Source organism: Geospiza fortis, unplaced genomic scaffold, assembly GCF_000277835.1.
Source record: "Geospiza fortis unplaced genomic scaffold, GeoFor_1.0 scaffold11, whole genome shotgun sequence".
NCBI lineage: Eukaryota > Metazoa > Chordata > Aves > Passeriformes > Thraupidae > Geospiza > Geospiza fortis.
The window spans coordinates 1525028-1543190 of record NW_005054304.1 but is presented as its reverse complement, the minus strand read 5'-3'; the positions used below and the strand labels follow the sequence as shown (position 1 = coordinate 1543190).

The following is an 18163-nucleotide window of genomic DNA, read 5'->3' as shown; positions in this document are numbered from 1 at the left end:
CTTTCCCTATGCTTTCAGAATTCCACACTTGCAGGAGACTTGCAGGTCACACGCCTGCTCCCATGAGAAGAAATCCAGAGGCAGAACAACACCTGAAGCTCTTTGTTCACTGCCCCTCTCATTCCAGAAAACAGCAGCACAGCAGCCACATGAGGCCACAAGCTCAGGAACCAGCCAAGTTGGTGGATTAGTCTCTCCCCAAGGATGAAGTCTTGAAATATGAAATATGCAAAATTTACTGTTCGAGATGTGATTTCTCCTTCTGTTGGGGAGGCTTGTACAAAAGCCACTAGTTTGAAACCACATTACAAGCCCTTTTGTTTTTTTATTATTTTTACTCACTGGTAGAATAGATGCAGCTGTTGAGCAACAAACATATAATTCTGCCAATTTATCTGCATGCATTAGTGAAAAACCAGCAACAAGGAACTGTATAAGCAATAGTCTGGGCAGATTCCAAGTGTTTTTCTCCATGATCTCCAGTAGCACATTCAAATCTGACACATAAGCATATTTAAATAAACTCTTTTTTATTGAACTAAGAACTGTTCAAAACATTAAGGGGATCACAAATGCTCATGTACTACGAGATCATGTATTACAAGTTGCATGTAACACAGTTGGACAGTATTCCATTATTTTCCCTGAGTTTGTCAATACCAATATCCTCTGCTAGCTTGATCAGACTTTGAAAAGTAACAGCTGTCCTCTAAAAGGTCTACTTTTAATCTAATTATACACTCTGAGTCCCACTTTTCTTTCATTTGTTTATGAAATCACCCTATATAATAATTGTCTTAACACTTTACAACATGGTTTTCCTTTTTATCTACTAAACATGGTAGATAACTGGTAAGCAGCCCAGCACCTGCTATGCATGTCCAGAAAGGACGGATGTGTTCCAAACAAAGCAAAGAACTACATTCCCTCACACAGGAACAACCTTGTCCAAACAGAGCAGAGGTGTACCTAGTGAAAGCAAATGAGCTTTGTCTCCTATGGATCAGTTGTTTCTTCTGCCACCCTCAGCTCTCCTCACTAATCCCACACACTTTCTTCACTTTCTCTATGATACTCCACACAGGGATAGGCCAGGTAGATGAAACTGAGACATGATTTTTCTTTTTTTCTTTTTTACATTCAAGAACTTTAAATTTTCATCTTGCTTTTCAGTTCAACCTTTTCCAAACATTGCATACGCTCAGATTAGCTTTCTAATAACAAACAATTCAAGTTGCATTATCATCTAGGGCAGTGGGGAGCTCCTTTATGAAAATAGTATCCACATACAAGGCATACCACGCAGATTTCTATTTTGAATTTACCACTTAAGTATGGAACTTTGTAAAGTAAATATATATATCCTTACATAAATTTAATGATGGCATGATATAATAGAGGAGTCTGCAGCCATCAATAAAAATCAAAGGCAAATATGAGCTCACAGCACCTGTATAAATGAACACACCTCTGCTTATGTTTAAAATTAAATTTTTATCACCTACTAAAGACAAATTTTGGGAACCTTGGCAGCTGCTAGTTTTCCATTTAAGGGAAACAAAATGTTGAACAGAAATTTGTTAAGTGTAGCTCACTGCTGCCAATAAAACAACTGTTCCCAGGTGAGCAGACCACTGCTGAAGCAAGGACAGGATTCTGACTCTTGCTGAAGAATTAGCTCTACTCCAAACCACAGTCAAAACATTTTGTATACGAGGGAGAGCCTATAAACTTAATTATCTAAATCAGGTAACTTTGAGAAACAAAGGCTTTCTTAAGAAAAAAATGTTTAGAAACGCCTGATTCTCCTCACTAAGACAGTAAGTGGCACTTCACGGATTTAAAGGATCATAATGGTCCTTTCTGGTTCCTGCTTTGGTGTCTCATGCAATTCAATCATGAATTTCTTCCTGAAAACAATTTCATTTCCTCCATCAAGTCTGTACATTCTGTTCACACTATGGGAGAGCTTCCAGAAAGATGCCCTTTCTGGAAAGGGGGGGGGGTTTGTGGGTTTTTTTGTTTGTGGGGTGGTTTTTTTTTGTGGGGTTTTTTTGGGTTTTTTATAAGGCTTGAAGGTTATAGAGTCATAAATTGGTTTCAGTTGGATGGGACCATAAGTATCATCTCCAACCCCATGCCATGGGCAGGGACACCTTCCACTAGACCAGGTTGCTCAGAGCCCCATCCAGCCTGGCCTTGAACACTTCCAGGGATGGAGCATCTGCAGCTTCTCTGGGCCACCTGCACCAGACCAAAAAGATATTTTACACCATATTCTCCCATAAAGTAGTTTTATAATAAGGAAATTACTGTCAATTAAAACAAAGACAAAAAACACAAACAAAATTCCCTAACCATTTTGTGCTTTTATCCTGATTTTTTTTCCCAGCAACTAGATTACATTAGTCTTTTTCAGGTAAACAAAAATTTCATCTAAAACACATTCAATACTTTTTTTTACAGCAAAATGACAGCTTTTCCCTTCTTTGAGTAAACAGACAGAATGAATTTTTTGTCTTTTTCAAAGTATGCACACCCAAGCTTAAAGATAAACTCAAGTCTAATAATTTCCTTCTTGCTGATGCTTCATAATCCCTGTATGAAGGTCCACGGACCACACTTGCCTTATATTATCTCATACACCTGCTGATTTTTTCAGTACTATTAAACACCAAATTGGTGTTGAATGTGCTGATTTACACTCCACCATCCTGATAGATTCTCTTCTTGTTTGTTCTTATTTATGACATGCTATTGAATTATTATTTTCCTGATCTTGATACAAGAAGAATGTGGATGGAGTGTGGATGGACACATTTTGTAGAAGTTAGACATGATTATTTATGAGTGCAAAGACTCTGGGTACTGGGGCTACTCTTCTGCTTGCAGTGCGCACCAGATTCAAGGTCTCAGACGAAATTTTCTTCCCAAGCACTTTTTTTCCAGACTGCAATGTTTTAAAACATGTGCTAAACTTTGAAAAGATGAGCAGCCTAGTAAAAACAATCAAGGGGATGGATTCCATGCTGAAAGTTAAATATATACTTGCATATTTTGCTGGGTCAGGAATGAAGTGCTGAACCACTGAGAGAAGGAGTTCTAGCCAAATACATGAGATAGACTGATTTTCATTGTTATGCTGGAAAACTATGAGACACAGAACCAAAAGTCCTCCTCCAATTTCTGGCTGCTGAACACTTAGATGAGCAAGTAAAAAAGCTGCTCCTTATAACACGGAAAAATTAAGTAGTACAAGAGACAAAAAAATAAACAGAAATGTGCAAAGCAAAAGCAAGTGAGAGATTGACAAATTCTGGATTACTATTGCTGATGTCTAACAATTATCAGCTTTAGTCAAAGTATGAAAAAAGCTTCTTAGGTGACACTGGCAACATTTAGGCACAAATCTATCACAAACTACTATGGGGAGAGACTGTAAGTCCCAGGTGCACCACAATAGAGAACTCTGAGACAGCCAAGCAAGGTGACCTTTCCTACTTGCATTCCTTCCTCATAAACCTGGCATGTAGGAGATTCTCTGACTTCAAAAGGGGATGTGTTCTACATGGATATATGTGGACTTTTATGGGATCTGACTGCTCAATGTGCTAAGTAGTGGAATTACTGTTGCAAGGGCATATTACAATTGCTTTGTGAAACACAGGTACTATACTTTACAGATACTCTACTGAATTCCCAAAGAATATAGTTAGTCCATAAAGTCTTAAAGACTGAAGTTTGAACAAATTTATTGACCTAAAATGAAAAAAAAAAAAAAAAAAAAGGCACCCCCAAAGCTGTGCAGACTCACCAAAATGCTGACTTGGACATCCACTAGCATTAAATGAAACAGGAGTTTGAAAAGACAGATGAGGGAAAATCCAATATTTTCTATCTAGGAGTGCCTCTTAGGACATGGCAGAGCCCATTGAAAACTGTGTTGTGTTCACATTTCAAAGCCACTGCACAGTACTATTGGAGATGATTTCTGAAAATGTCACATCACATGGCAATAGTACAGTACATGTATGCACACAATACAGCACAAATACCTTCTTGTTACACTTGCAATAATTTTTTAGAAAGCAGATGTTATCAAAAACTTTCCATATTAAAAAAAACATTTCAGAACTCCCAGGTGCCCAAAAGTGGTTGATGAATTTCCTTTTTCATAGACCCAACAAATTAATTATGTATTCTCACAAGCAAAACCTACCTTTGCCACAAACACACCCTTCAAAACTCAGTGAAATAAAGAATTGGTTTTTCAAATGGTTGTGTCCACCACAGTATACCTTAGTGCACACACATGCACACAAAAAAATTAGTTAGCATCAAGAACCCCACCCAAGTCAACTTATCCAGCTCTGAAACACATTCAGGCTACAATTCCTAACTTTCAGCACATTTAAAATGCTGCTTTAAGTCTAGTCTAATGATCTTATGTATTCAAATTCACACATTAACAAAGCTGCTTTTTCTTTTTTTTTAACAAACCAAAACAATAACCTCAAGACTCAGAAAATAAATCATCAAAAATCTCTTTTACAAAACGTACCACTTAAACAGAAAGGGTTGTTAACAATCAAAAAGAAAGAAAATGTGGAAAACATGTCTTTTTTCTTACAAAACAAGGCTGAGGTGCAGGTCCTATGTCATTAGAATCGCAGGACAAGGAGGCTGCAGCACAGGGAGCAGGCTAGCAGTAATCAATTCTACTTTGGACCAGACTGCATTTATCATTTTTCTCCAGAGCCTTTTTTGGTCAATTATGCACAAAGTCTGACAGTTATCATCCATTTTTTCATTAATAGCTGTATTTTTCTAACTGTTTTTCCATCACAGTAGTTGCTCCTATGGCAACACAACCATCCAACATTCATTCCTTTAGAGTGACCGCAGTGTTGTGAGTGAGAGACAATTGAATGGGGCAGCCTACATCTGTCCCCTATTTTCCATTCAGAAAGCATCCAAATAATTGGCCAGCCAGCTTGATTGCCAAGTATTTCAATATTAAAAATATTTGCATTCATGATCAGTCAAAAGCAATACAGAGAATTTAAGACAAGGAACAGCAGGTGACATATGTTTAAATTTTGTTAGTACAGTCCTTAAATTCCTCCCCATCCCCTCAGCTATAGAAATATAGATGATTACAGCATTCCAGTTTTTATACTGTTAGATCTTATATATTGAGAGCATAATATTGCTGCATTTGGTTGTTTCTAGAGAGGTTTGGGACTTTTTCTTTTGGTTGGTTGATGGAGTTTTTACTTGCTACAGATGTTAAATTTGCATTCTGTTTGCCTTCCTTCTTCTCCCAATAACTTCTGAATTAATTGTATAATTCCAACAAATATTTTTAATAGAAGGCTATAGTGTCTCAAAAATAATAATTTTAAATCCAAGGGAGCACAAAATCCCTTGCAAGATTCCTTTGGGAAAAGAAAAAAAAAAGAGCTGGTTTCAACTACACTGAAAGACCCATTAGAAAATGCTCTGATACAGAGGGGAGAATTTTGATTAGATTTCACTCCTCATTCGACAACAAAGAACAGGGCAATAAAAAAAAGCTACAGAAAAACAAACATGGATACACATATGAATCCTTATGTTTTGGGTTGCCTTGTTTGAATAAGGATTTGAAAAAGCAAAGGTAAGGAGAGGAAATTATACATGGATTCTGCTAGTTTAATGAGATTGTCTTTAAACCAAACATTTTGGGACTTTTTTTAGTGAAGATTCATTTACAAGCATATAAAAATGTAAGCATAGAACATTGTTCCATAATTCTTCAGATGGCCAAGAAAACTGTGCTTGAGAATATTAAAATCGAGCATCTTTCAGAGTCTCTTCAACTGAAAATTGGAAAGAATAATTGCTGCAGCATGCTTAGGAGACTGATCCCTCAACCCCTGCCATGCCAAACCCATTATCACCCCAAAGGGGATAATAACTGTCATGCCTGCTCTCAAGCTCCAGTACGTTTGTTAGTGCCCTGACTGATACAGAAAACAAGATCCAGCATAAGAGATGCTTCACACTAAAGTGTGCTAATGAATCACAGCGACAGCAGAGGGTTTTAACCTTCACACAGCAACGGAGCTGCTCGCTAACCAGTCAACTACAGGAAATCAGGCTCTAGCAAAAGAGCCATTTGTACATGCAAGGAAATAAAACAAAGCTGATCTTGGTTTAGTTCATAAATAACAGCTCCACCATCTTGTGCATAAGGAGGAAACACAATTAGTTCCAAGGTTCAAAAAAGGAATCCGTCTGGGCACCTCAGAAGTCTCCAAAGGAGAGGGCTGGCCGTGGCAGTGAACTAGACCCCGTCTAAAGGATGGTTCTGGTGAACAAATTCCCTCGCCAATAAGTTCTCAGGTTCAGAATCCAAAACAGACTCTCCCTAAAGGGAGGATCCAAAGGTGAAAGGCAAGCACAAAGAATGAAATCCAGACTGACAGAAGTTTAGCAGGCTAAGGAAAACATTTCACAACCTATCCTTCTGCTGCACAGATGGCTCAGTACATGGAGGAGCCATGGGGACAGGCACCTTTTTAACAAGGTTTCAAAGAGCATTCATAGTGTTCCCAGACACTACATCAACAGAGAACAATACTTTTTTTTTTCATTAAAACCAGATTAATGTTAAATGTAGTAATGTATTGAAATTGATGTATCTTTTACTGCACAGAAAGAGGTTATTTTTCAATACCTGCTCCTTTACCTTACATTCTGTACCTTGCTGGATTTCTATGCTGGCTTTTTAATTTTTACTATGCTTGTAACCTGGACTTCAGGCCTTCAGTTGTGTATCTCTGTTTTAGGCAGTTTTACAGTTCTGTATTTCCACTCACCAGCTCCTGTTCAGAGATTTTCTTTCAGTTCAAGACTCAAAACTTCACTGGGCACAAACTAATCATTTCTGCTCTACACATGAAGAGGGTGTGATCTACCTGGAAAGGCAGGGAGCAACTTTTCTGTGGAACACATTAGTTACTTGTGAACATGAAGAAATTCAGACCAACACATTCTGAATGCAGCACACATACTGCAGATCTTACGAGTCCCAGAGGCAAACTTCCTGCACATATTTGTGTCCAGGGAATCCTAGCCAAAACACGGCAAGCCTAAATCTAAAATTTCCAACCACTGAGAGAAAGAGAGGTACATTCATACCTTTCACATAAAAGCAAAAAATACATTTGAAAGCAAGTAGAAGAGAGATTTACATCTCCCCTTCTAGACTTCTTCCAGAAAGATTTTTCAGTCATCTTATTTGCCAAATAAAAAAAAAAAACCTAAAACAAACAGTAGAACATACCTCAAGCTGGAATATCCTATAGCACCATTAGTCCAAAAAATCTAGTAATAAACACTGGGAATAAAACTCTGATTTACAAAGATTATAGGGTGATCAAATTCCCCCCATGAAGGCAGTACACAATAGCAATTCTGTGATTCCACAAACTCCAGACAGTTCTTCCAGTCCTTGATTTTATTTATTGTAACTCTCATGTCATGGTGCCCTACAGAAATCCTTCCCTATCCTATCCTTCCCTGGTACTGAACCAGTTCTATCCTTTCTACAACTACTTTGTCATATTTTCTTGTGCACTTGTAGAAACAACTTAAAATTCAGCTTTTATTGTATAACTATGCAGCTAAAGCCTAAATCAGTATCATTCAGACATTTTCTTAAGTTTCAATTAAAAGACTTTAGCTTTTGGAGTTTTTAAGACTATAATGCTATGGCAAAAATATACAGAAAATAGCAAATGGAATAAAACACAAGCTCTGAGATGTTTTAGTCCAAATGTTAGCATATGTGCAGGAAAAATAATGTGCAAATTGCATAAAGAGAAGGAAAGAGTAGTTCTGGAATACAGTTCCTATCATTAGAAGGATAATAGTTTGATTTTAGTGATTGCTGAAAAGCCACAAAGCAGTGCAATTCAGCAGTAACCATAAGGGCTCCTATAAACAGCAATGCAGGAAAATGGAGGCAGATAAAAGGAGCCATTTTTAAGAAATTAATCCCCTCTCCTCTTCACCATAATGAATGTTATGCTCCCACTTAAAAAAAAAAAAAAAAACTAAAAGAAAACCCAACTCTGCTACACGTCAGAAATGAAATGAAGTAACAATTACACAGACATTTTCTGCTAACCAAAACCACACTTCCTAGTCTTCAAGGGATCATTTGTCCCTGAGACAACCACTCTGGCTCAGGCTAGACTCTAAGTTATTGATGTTGTTTATGGAGGTGGGGGAGTGATTCCATCTGTCTGTGATGGGCATTGCATGTTTTGAGGAGAAAATAGTCAATTCCACACAGTTTACTGATAGAAAGCTTGACCTGGACGAGCTGAATAGCTACTGGGTGACTGCCATGCCCAGCTCAGTCTCAGCAACTGATTTGTCCATGATAATCATCTTACACAGATGAACCTTACATTGTGGTTTACATGTGTGTGGGATCTCTATGTTATCTATGCTAATAAAACATTAATCAAAGGCCAAATTTATAGCAGGCATTTTGTAAGTAGGGTCAAGACAGGTCAGCCTCACATAATAGGAAACAACTATAGGCTAGATCTTAACACTGTAACTGAACACCCCTGTTACTTTACCTTGGCCCTTGGGATCAAGACTAGTAGCAAAATGTTTTTCCTGCCTCAGAATAGTGTTTCGCCTACCATAAACTGAAATGCAACCATTAAAAGCCATTAAAATGGCCATTATTTTTATGTATCTTGAGAACATCTCCCTCTTAAGAAAAAAAAATCTCAAATAGCCATTTCTCCATTCCTAAAATGATAAAAAGGTATTTCTATAGCATATTAATTTATGTGATAAATTATTATGGTTTTAGTTAGATAGTTGTCCTAATCATGTAAAATTTATTTTCTGTTTGGATTCTTACTAGCTGAAGTTACTCAGTAACTGAAGTTACATTTAAATAAATGGCATTTCTTATAATACACCTTAGCTAACATCTTGAAAAAAATCCTTTAGAAAAAAAAGTAAATGCTGTTCTTTGTCTGCTTCAACAATCAATTCAATATTAATGAATAAAATATTGATGGTTCTGAACACTGCTACAAGTCAAAGAGCATGGCCTCATCACCTGCTCTGTCATTTTCTGTAAGTTCCAATAATATACATATAAAGTTATGGATAGAACATTAAACTAAATGGCAATATTAAGAGGGTTTTTTCCTTAGAGGGCCTCTCCTCCTTTCTAGTTTAAGAGATAGATCAGAAATAAATGAGCAAACTGGAATCTAATTTTTGAGACAGAGGCTTATCTCACAATTCCTAGCAGTAATGTCTTTCAAATATCAATTCCCTTTCTCAAGAGATTAGCTGAATACAAATTATAGTTTCAACATTAACCAGTACACAAGGAAGGAAGAAAGAAAATCCATGACACACAGATAAGCAAAGTATTTAATGAAACTAAAGAGCATTAAGATTCTGCAAAATCCCATATTCAGAATGAGAACTGAACCAAAGTATTAAAGAACATGAAACCATGCTCATAAAACTTAAAAGAAAATTACACAAAAAGGAAGAAGAAAAATTATTTTTAAAAAGTTTCAAGGCACAGAACTCCCTGAAGGCTAAGGCAGACGTGCTATCAAATATTGTGACTTACCTTCCTTCATTAACAAGCTCAATAAAGGCCAGGCCAGCATTCTTCTGTATAGAGTTTTGCCATTCCTGGGTAAAGACAAAACAGAAGAGAAAACTAGCTGTATAAAAACAAAACTTGGAAGAGGCATTTTCAGAGATAAAATAATACACTTTCTTTTCCACTTTAGCAACTTACAGCACCATCAGCAAACACACAAAGCACTAATTGTGTACAGATCAGGAAGCAGTGAATACCAGCATGAAGGAACAGGGCACCATCATTTACTTAAGGTCATATTAATGGGAGAAGAAAATCCAAAAACATCCCACAAAGGATTCCATCATTGTCGTTTGTTGTGTCATGTAATAATCCTGAACTTGCTCTGGTTCATGGATGCTTTTTGCTTTTTTGAGCCATGATAGTGCCAGAAACTGTTTCACACTAAGGCAAGGGTTATTCTTTAGACACAATTTTCTCTTGTAGCTTAAACCCTAGTAGGGATATTTCCTAATAACAACCCTCATTTCAGCACCACACAGTCATCTCTAATCATTTAAAAAAAATCTGTTAACAATCCAAATATTGCACCATTAACACATTATGGTTTTTTTAAAATGTAACATTTTTAACACACTGAAATAATGCCAATGGCAGATGAACATGCACTGCACATTCCTTAAATCCAGCTGAACCTTGAATTAAGCAAAACTCTACATCGCTTAAACATGTAGGTGGGTTTTTGCCTGGCTCCCATAAGAGACACAGGGTGAGCAATCAACTCAGATGGCCTATCACTGGGGCTTCTTACCCTCATTTGAAAGATGAGAAGAAAATAAAATTACTTCACAAACACAGAAAATAGATTTTTTTAAATCTTACACCACATAGGAACAAGTTAACCCAGTAAAAAATTAGAGCAGTACATAAGTGTGTACCTCATATTTCGGGGAAAATGTAGAGGCAAATAGAATAGGACAAATATAGCTCTTGATTTAAACTCTTCAATTCTTCTAATCTAATACAAAAGACTGATTCTGCAGCAGACAGATAGTTAAGTTTCATGTGCTGTTCACATCAACTTCCTTGATTTTTCACTCTTTGTTCTATGAAATAAGAATCCTACTGATTATCTACATGAGTACTTTTATCATTGTGGTTATTTTTAAAAAATCTCATCAGCTCCAAGGCAGGAAAAAAGTTCAAAACGTCTTAAACAAATTTCAGATTTCTGAATGTAGGAGGTTTTTAATACACAGTGTGAGGGTGCATTTTTTGGTGCTCAGTGTTGCAGAATTACCTCTCAGTCAGTGAGACAAAGGTTTGATCAGACACACACTGAAACAACGTTGTTATTTACAACTTAAATCCTGCCCCTCTGCCCCCACAAAAAAAATTTAAGCTGCAACAATGTATTACAATTTTCAAGGAGTCAGAATTAAAAGCAGAATAATTGGAACACATGATGTATTATTCATCACAAATTATAAATGTATTCTAGTGGAAAACAAAAAACGCCTTTTAGTTTCTAATATTCTAAACAAAACAGCACATGCAAATAATCCTTCTAAGAGGTTTTAAATGTAGTATCAGGTTCTAAATATTTAGCTTCATGTAATGATAACTGAAACTATTCTGTTAGCTGAAGTGTGAGAAAACTCAAGAAAAGCAAAATATTTTTTTTCCATTTATGACACTGTCCATCTGCTATTCTGCTTTCTAAAGAGTTCACAACAACACTTGAAAATTTAATTGGTGAAGATGGAGGCTGCCAAAAGTGAAAAGAAAGTGCATTTATCATGATACTTTTCAGCATTTTTCTCTACATCAGACATCATCAAAGAAGGTGTTAGTCTAAACATTTTCATAAATCACAGCTGAACACACCCTAAAGCTTATTTTAATAGTTGAAAGAAAAGACTAATGGTCTTCATCTTTCATGATCCATTCAATATCTCCCCACAGTATATGTTCACTCTCAAACAATTACACTCAGTATACATATTGCATTATTATATCCGCATCTTAGTTATCCATCTCCCAAAGGTACTAGGGAAAAAACATGTTAAAAGCTTCAAACTCAACCACTAATGCAACTAAATAACTACAAAACACATTTCAGCATTTTTCTGAGGAAGGGCTGATCAACTGAGTCGATAAATTCATACCTGTTCTAAGCTGTAGGTAATTGACCATCATTTCCCGTGGCTGTAAATGTTTAGTGACCAAGAGACATCATCTACCTCTAATGCTTTTGGTCACTGAACTCTCAACAGTGAAGCAAGGGGAAAACCAAGAAGCACTAGACACGATCACAAATAACTCCAATGAGAAATCACCATAACAAGGACACAAATAAGAAATTACATTTTATTCAAATACTTTGTCTAAGGATAGGAATTCCTGATAAGGATTTCCTGATAAGGAAATTCCCTAACTCATTACTGTGTCACCTATTTCCTTAATAGAAACTATAAACAGCCCCACAAATAGAGGCAAGGACTAAAACCTTTCCTGAAATGGTGCTCCAAACCTGATCTGAATTATAATTTTGTATAAAATAACATAGTACATTTCCTTTCTATACAGCACAACTCTGCAGTGAGCAAAAATACATCCCAGTCCTCTATAGCTTTAATTTTATATCATCAAGTTTCATTAGCACAGTCTTACTGAGTGCACAAGGGTCATTAAAGGAAAACACTAAACAGTAGTGGTCTTAAACCCCTCCTTTCAGAAACTAATCATCTCCCTCGAGGTTGATATCATGACCTGTTGTACTATTGAGTAATGCTGGGGTTATTTAATCTATTTTACAGTGGGGGTTTTTAATTAACCTTAACTAATGATCAGTTGTATGACAGCACCAAATTCTCTAATAAAACTCATAAATTACTACATTTCCTTTTTTCTAGGAAATACCAAGACCAACAGCATGCATTAGACTATAACCATAGACCAAAACACACAAAATACCACAAGCTGGATAAGACCATAGCCAGCAAGAAGATTAGTGTAGCAAACAGGCTTCAGTTCTTGTACATCCCATTTTATGTCATTGAGCCCACATGTGCATGTGTAGCTATCTCAATCTTCAGATGCATTTAAAAGTCTTTCACACTATTTCATCCTCATATTTCCTTTCATAAAAACAAGGTACATCTCTTATCACACAAGATAAGTGAAGTTCTTAAAAAATTTCTGCCTTGAATTTGCTATTGGCTTCCTACCCATTCTGAGTATCCTTGTTCAGATCAAATACTTCAGGAACTGCTTATTTACCCAAAAAGCCTTTTTCTGCAAGCAGCAGATAGCAGTAGCCAGCTTCAAAACAAAGAATGCAGGTGGTTCTTTACACAATGTGTAAAGAATCTATCACCAAAAGCATACCATGGTGATTAAAAGTTCAATAGGATCAAGAGGAAACAGAACAAGTAAATATCAAAACCAAAATAAAACACATTAATATTGGCTAAATACACAGAAACTGCATCCAATTCAGAAGCACCCTGAGCAAAAGCTGCTGGAGAGTGGAAGAGTATCACACTTGTCCCATTTTACTCTTTTTGAGCATGTCTTTATGTCTACAGTTGGAGATAGAACAAGAAGTAAAGTGGAGCCTTTATCTAGCCCAATACAACCATTCCCAAACTGTAATCACTCAAACAAATACCAAGAAAATTTTGTTGATACACATTTTTGTTGGTTTGGAATTTGAAATGCTTGCCTGTAGACAGTGAATGGGCATATCCCCCCTCAGCTGTACACCCTTGGTAAAGTAATTTAATCGTATTTTAAACAATTATGGCAGGGGGGTTGGACCTAGATGATCTTTAAGGTCATTTTCAACTAAAACCATTCTACCATCCTCTTAATACCTCAAAGCATACATTCATCAAGGTATATACAAACATTTCCAACACCAACCCATCAACTAGTCTGATGGCTAAGCAATTAACCATGGACCTTGAACAGAATATTTAAAACATTTCCAATAGATGAAAACTGCTCTATTTCCAACTGTAACAAACTGTTCTGCTGCCCTCATTCATATATATACACAAATGCATGCTCCTTAAAAATTCATTTTTCTCAGAAACTTAAAAAAAATCCTTCTAAACAGTTTAACATATTCTACAATTAAGGATTATATCTAGCAGTGGAAACACACACTCATCAGCAGACAAAAAAAAGAAAATTCTTCACTAATCCATCCTTCCCATAAAGCTGGTGGAGTTTTGATAATTTATTTTGGTTATGAAACAAAGGAGAAGGATGACTTTGGTACTGACAACTATGAATGGGGCACTACGGAGCAGGGTGGGAAAATGTGTTAACATATGACCAAGAGACATATTATATCCTAGAGTAAAGGTCAAATCTGCATGAAAAACTTGTTCATAGAGAGATACACTAATCTTTAAGTGCCTAAAGTAAACTATCAAGAACTTTTCAGCAGTGTTTGCACTTGGTGTCAGCACTCTCTCAGCACCACATCCACTACAGGCTTGAATGAACTCAGCAATAAAGAACATATAGTGAAAAGTAGATTATATCTCAGCTGGGTTCTTCATAATTAAAAAAAGTTAGACTGCATGTTAAGCAGAATCTCTGAAAACATAAATTACTTTTAAAGGTTGAAGCATGCTTCAGTTATTTTAATCTATGAAACTCCATTGAAAAAAATTAGAAGCAACATGGACTTATAGGAAATCATATCTAGAAACCATGCAGCAATTTAATATCAAAATTAGCAAAGGCCAAGTACTTACAAAAGAGGAACATTTTGCAAAGATGTGACAAATTAATATAAGAATAACATGAGAACACATTTGAGATAGTTATCCAGTATATATACAGACATACCTGTATGCTCAAATAAAATTTAAAAACCATGAACAAAGAACAAAAGAACAATTAGAAACTGGCTAAGAAAAAAAATAATTTTAATAAATATTTTCATGGCCCTTTCTCTACAGAACATCACCACTATTGCTGAATCCTGAAACAAAGTGAGAACTTGCAAAAATATTTACTACTATCCAAAAAATTCAGAACATCCTGTCACCCAAAGAACATTATCGAACAGGCTTGGATTTACTGAAATTTAAACAAAGGCTTCTCTATGGAAGCTTTAACGCGGCATCTCTGTAACAAGCCCAACTACCTCACTAATCAATACAGAGGGTTTGATTTCAATAAGGGTGATAAAAGTTACTCTAACCCTGGCCAGCTACAAGCTCTCAACAGATGATGGTCATTAGGGCTCTATCGGGGTCCCACGTACTCGGGCTGTATAAATGTGTCCTATTAGTACAGGGCCTGTCTGCTTGGCAACTCCGGGCTCAAGACAAATGGCAGCTGCTGCCCTTCAAGGTCTGAAGTCAAGTCCTCTGGGAATCTGAAAGCCCAACTGGAAAAATCAAGGCCTGTTCATTAGAGACTGCTTCAGGGAAACTTGCAAGGCTGCCATTAGAACTTTATAAAAGAGCTAATTATTTTTATAAGACTTTTAAAACTATCAAGCACACCCAGTTATAATAAAAAGTATTTACTGCTGGCATTCCATTAAAAAAGACATTGCTTTTTGTCAAAAAAATCTGCTGGTGACAGTACACAACTGAAGTCTTTGTATTGAAAATTTTAATGAGTCTTTTAGGAGAAAGTTGTGTAAAAATTGACTAGATGAGAGAGCTTCTCAAGTGAAGGCATAACACCACACCCACTAATGTGAGAAAATATCCCAAACACACTCATATCAAACTAATGAACCACACATAAAGGAGGGCTGAGATTGTGCATGTGTGATTATCTACCCCTGAAAAATAGAAGGAATTCAAGAAACAAACACATGCAGTGTTGCAAAGGTGACCGAAAAGAACAAACAAAATCCTTGTTTCAAATCTGCACTGCTGAGGAACAGCCAAACATGCTGCAGTATGTGTGTATTAATAAATCAGTCAGAATGGCACAGGACCCACATGGTACCAAAAATTAAGGCTAGCAGAAAAATGAAAATTACCACTGTTTCAGTATTTTTCCTCTGTTTTATCAAACATCGAAACAATAATAATGATAACTCCTTTCATAAAATATACTCTGGGGAAAAGTTGGTACATGACCTTTTTTTTTTATTCACAACCACAAAATTCTTTACTATTTTAACTATGAAACCAAATCAAAGTTTCTGGTACTGAAATATTTTCCCAGTCGCACAGCATGACAACACCGTATTGAGTTCTAAGGTTATAACAGATCACTGGTACAGAGTATTTATTACAAATCTTTTAAAAGTGCTATATGAAATTCATTAGTGCTCCTTAATCAATTCTTGGACCAACACGCACATGAGCTTCCGACTGCCTAATTCAAAAAAGCAATTACAACCCTAGTCCTCATGTAAAAGGACGACAGAAAGAAGCTATGTGAAACCAGTTTAAAAGAATGAAAATGTAAAGAAAACAGATTAGGAATGATTTATATCAATGCCTAGTGCTGAAGTTAATTACAACTAACCCAATAAAATAGTGCCTTTATTATTGTACAGCAAGTAATAACCTTAGACGCAAAAACCAGAACTCTTTGCTGACTTTTGCATGCTCAATTCCACAGCACACTACATTAAGAATTAAAGAAGTAGTAAATAAGCCATACAGAAACAGCAGGTTTTTAACTAAAAGCAGAAGACTCCCCTGCTGTTTAACCATGTGGGCTATTCCATGTAAACAGAGCTTCCTATAAACTAGTATTATGTTGTTAGTGGTAAATGCCTAAAACTATAATGAGAGTTTAATTTCAATACTTAAAAGTTAGAGTTCAAGTCACAGTAAGCTTTTATAGATTCTGAGAATAAATTATACACATGTAGAGCTGGAGTTACATACTTAAGTACTAGATTCTTCAGTAAAAATACCACAGAAAAAACTGTCAGCTTGTCAGACAATGCCTTTTGTGCTATGAGATTACTCTCAAAGTGACAACTGTAACCTTCTCTACAAAGGACATAAATCTATCCTAAAAAAATACATTGTTATGAAAGATATACGATATAAAATATTACAGCACATACAATCTTTAAAAACTACACACAGCCAAAAACCTTGAGATAGGTTGCATTTGCCATAATTTACGGTAACACCAAATATTCTTAAAACAGCAATAAAAGAAAACTTTAACTTAATCCAAAATTCATACAAAATTATAAAAATATCACATATAAATGCAATTATAACAGTAAGAATTTTCACAACATAAAAGCTGCATATCTCTCTGATCAAAATGCATAAGCTTCATTTTTGTATCTAGTTTGAACAAAGTATGAAAAACTGGGGAAAAAACTGAATGAGTGGTTTTCAGGTCCCCAGTTTCTGATGGAGGAAGTAATTTCCCCAGGCAGCTTTTCCCTTTTTCTCTCCCACTAGCAGGCTGTTGCCATGACACCCCATGAAACAAAATTAGGGGTCAGGTTTGAGTTCATCTAGCAGCAAACCTTCTCCACTGCAGTTTCCTCTCCAGGTTCTTTAACCATTGGCTATTTTCAATGCCAAGATGAAAGACTACAAGTTTCAGAAAGAATATGAACAGGAATCTTAAAACTTAATTGAGAAATCCAAGTACCAAGCAGTTCTGTAAATAGGCAGCAATGGGAAGCACAAAACTCTTAAGTCAAAGGAGATGAGTCAGAAAAACAGACGTGAGGAAAAGCAACAACATAAGATGAACAAAAGGAAAAGATCCAAATAATTAAGTTGCAGTGCCAGCGTCATTTTCATGAACAAAGGCAAACAAATTGAGGAATAGCAGGAGCATAACGCAACTGACCCTTGATTTCAGTACTTTTTTGTTTAACTGTGATTGTAATTTGAGATTTTGTAGAGCCACTGAACAGGAAGGAAAATGCCTTTCAAGGTAGACTACAAATTACAAAAACGAGAAAATCACAGCAAACTCAGTGCTGTACAGCAGCACCAGTAATGCTGGACTAGTCCCACTGATAGCAGCATTCATCATCACCATGAAATAGCAGCAATCTTCCTGCTCAATGTCCTTAGCTTCAAATAAATAAATTTAACTAATAAAGAAACATGACACTGGTTTTGGAACCATAAGCCCCTTTACACACCGGGGGGGTTGGAAATAAAGATCTTTAAGGATCCTTCCAACCCAAACCTTCTATGATTCCATGATTCTGGTATCACCCTTTTCCCCAAATGTAGCTTGGCTTCTATTTAAGTCTCATAATGAATGTATGCACATGATGAACATGATTCTTGCTATCATTTTATCTTTGAGGGAATGAAAATTCAAGTATCTAAACCAATCCCACCTCTTCACTCATAACACAGGTTGTCCAAACTTGTCCCTTGATATTCCCTAAGACAATGCTATCCTAATGCAGATCTTTTCTTAAATGATTTAGAGAAAATGAGGCTAAATAATTTTTTTTTAAAAAGGCAGAAAAACTATCTCTCCCATTACTCTCCACTTGCATACTCTGTTCCCTTCCTCATCCTAGATCTA

The 18163-nt window shown here is 36.2% G+C and overlaps 1 protein-coding gene across 1 annotated transcript in view; it reads right to left on the bottom strand.

The window, feature by feature from the left end:
- Positions 1 to 18163, bottom strand: part of LRBA (LPS responsive beige-like anchor protein) — a 366680-nt gene that overhangs the window by 237920 nt on the left and 110597 nt on the right. The window contains 1 exon segment of the mRNA XM_031066497.1: positions 9668 to 9732. Coding sequence (XP_030922357.1) covers positions 9668 to 9732 — 65 coding nt within the window.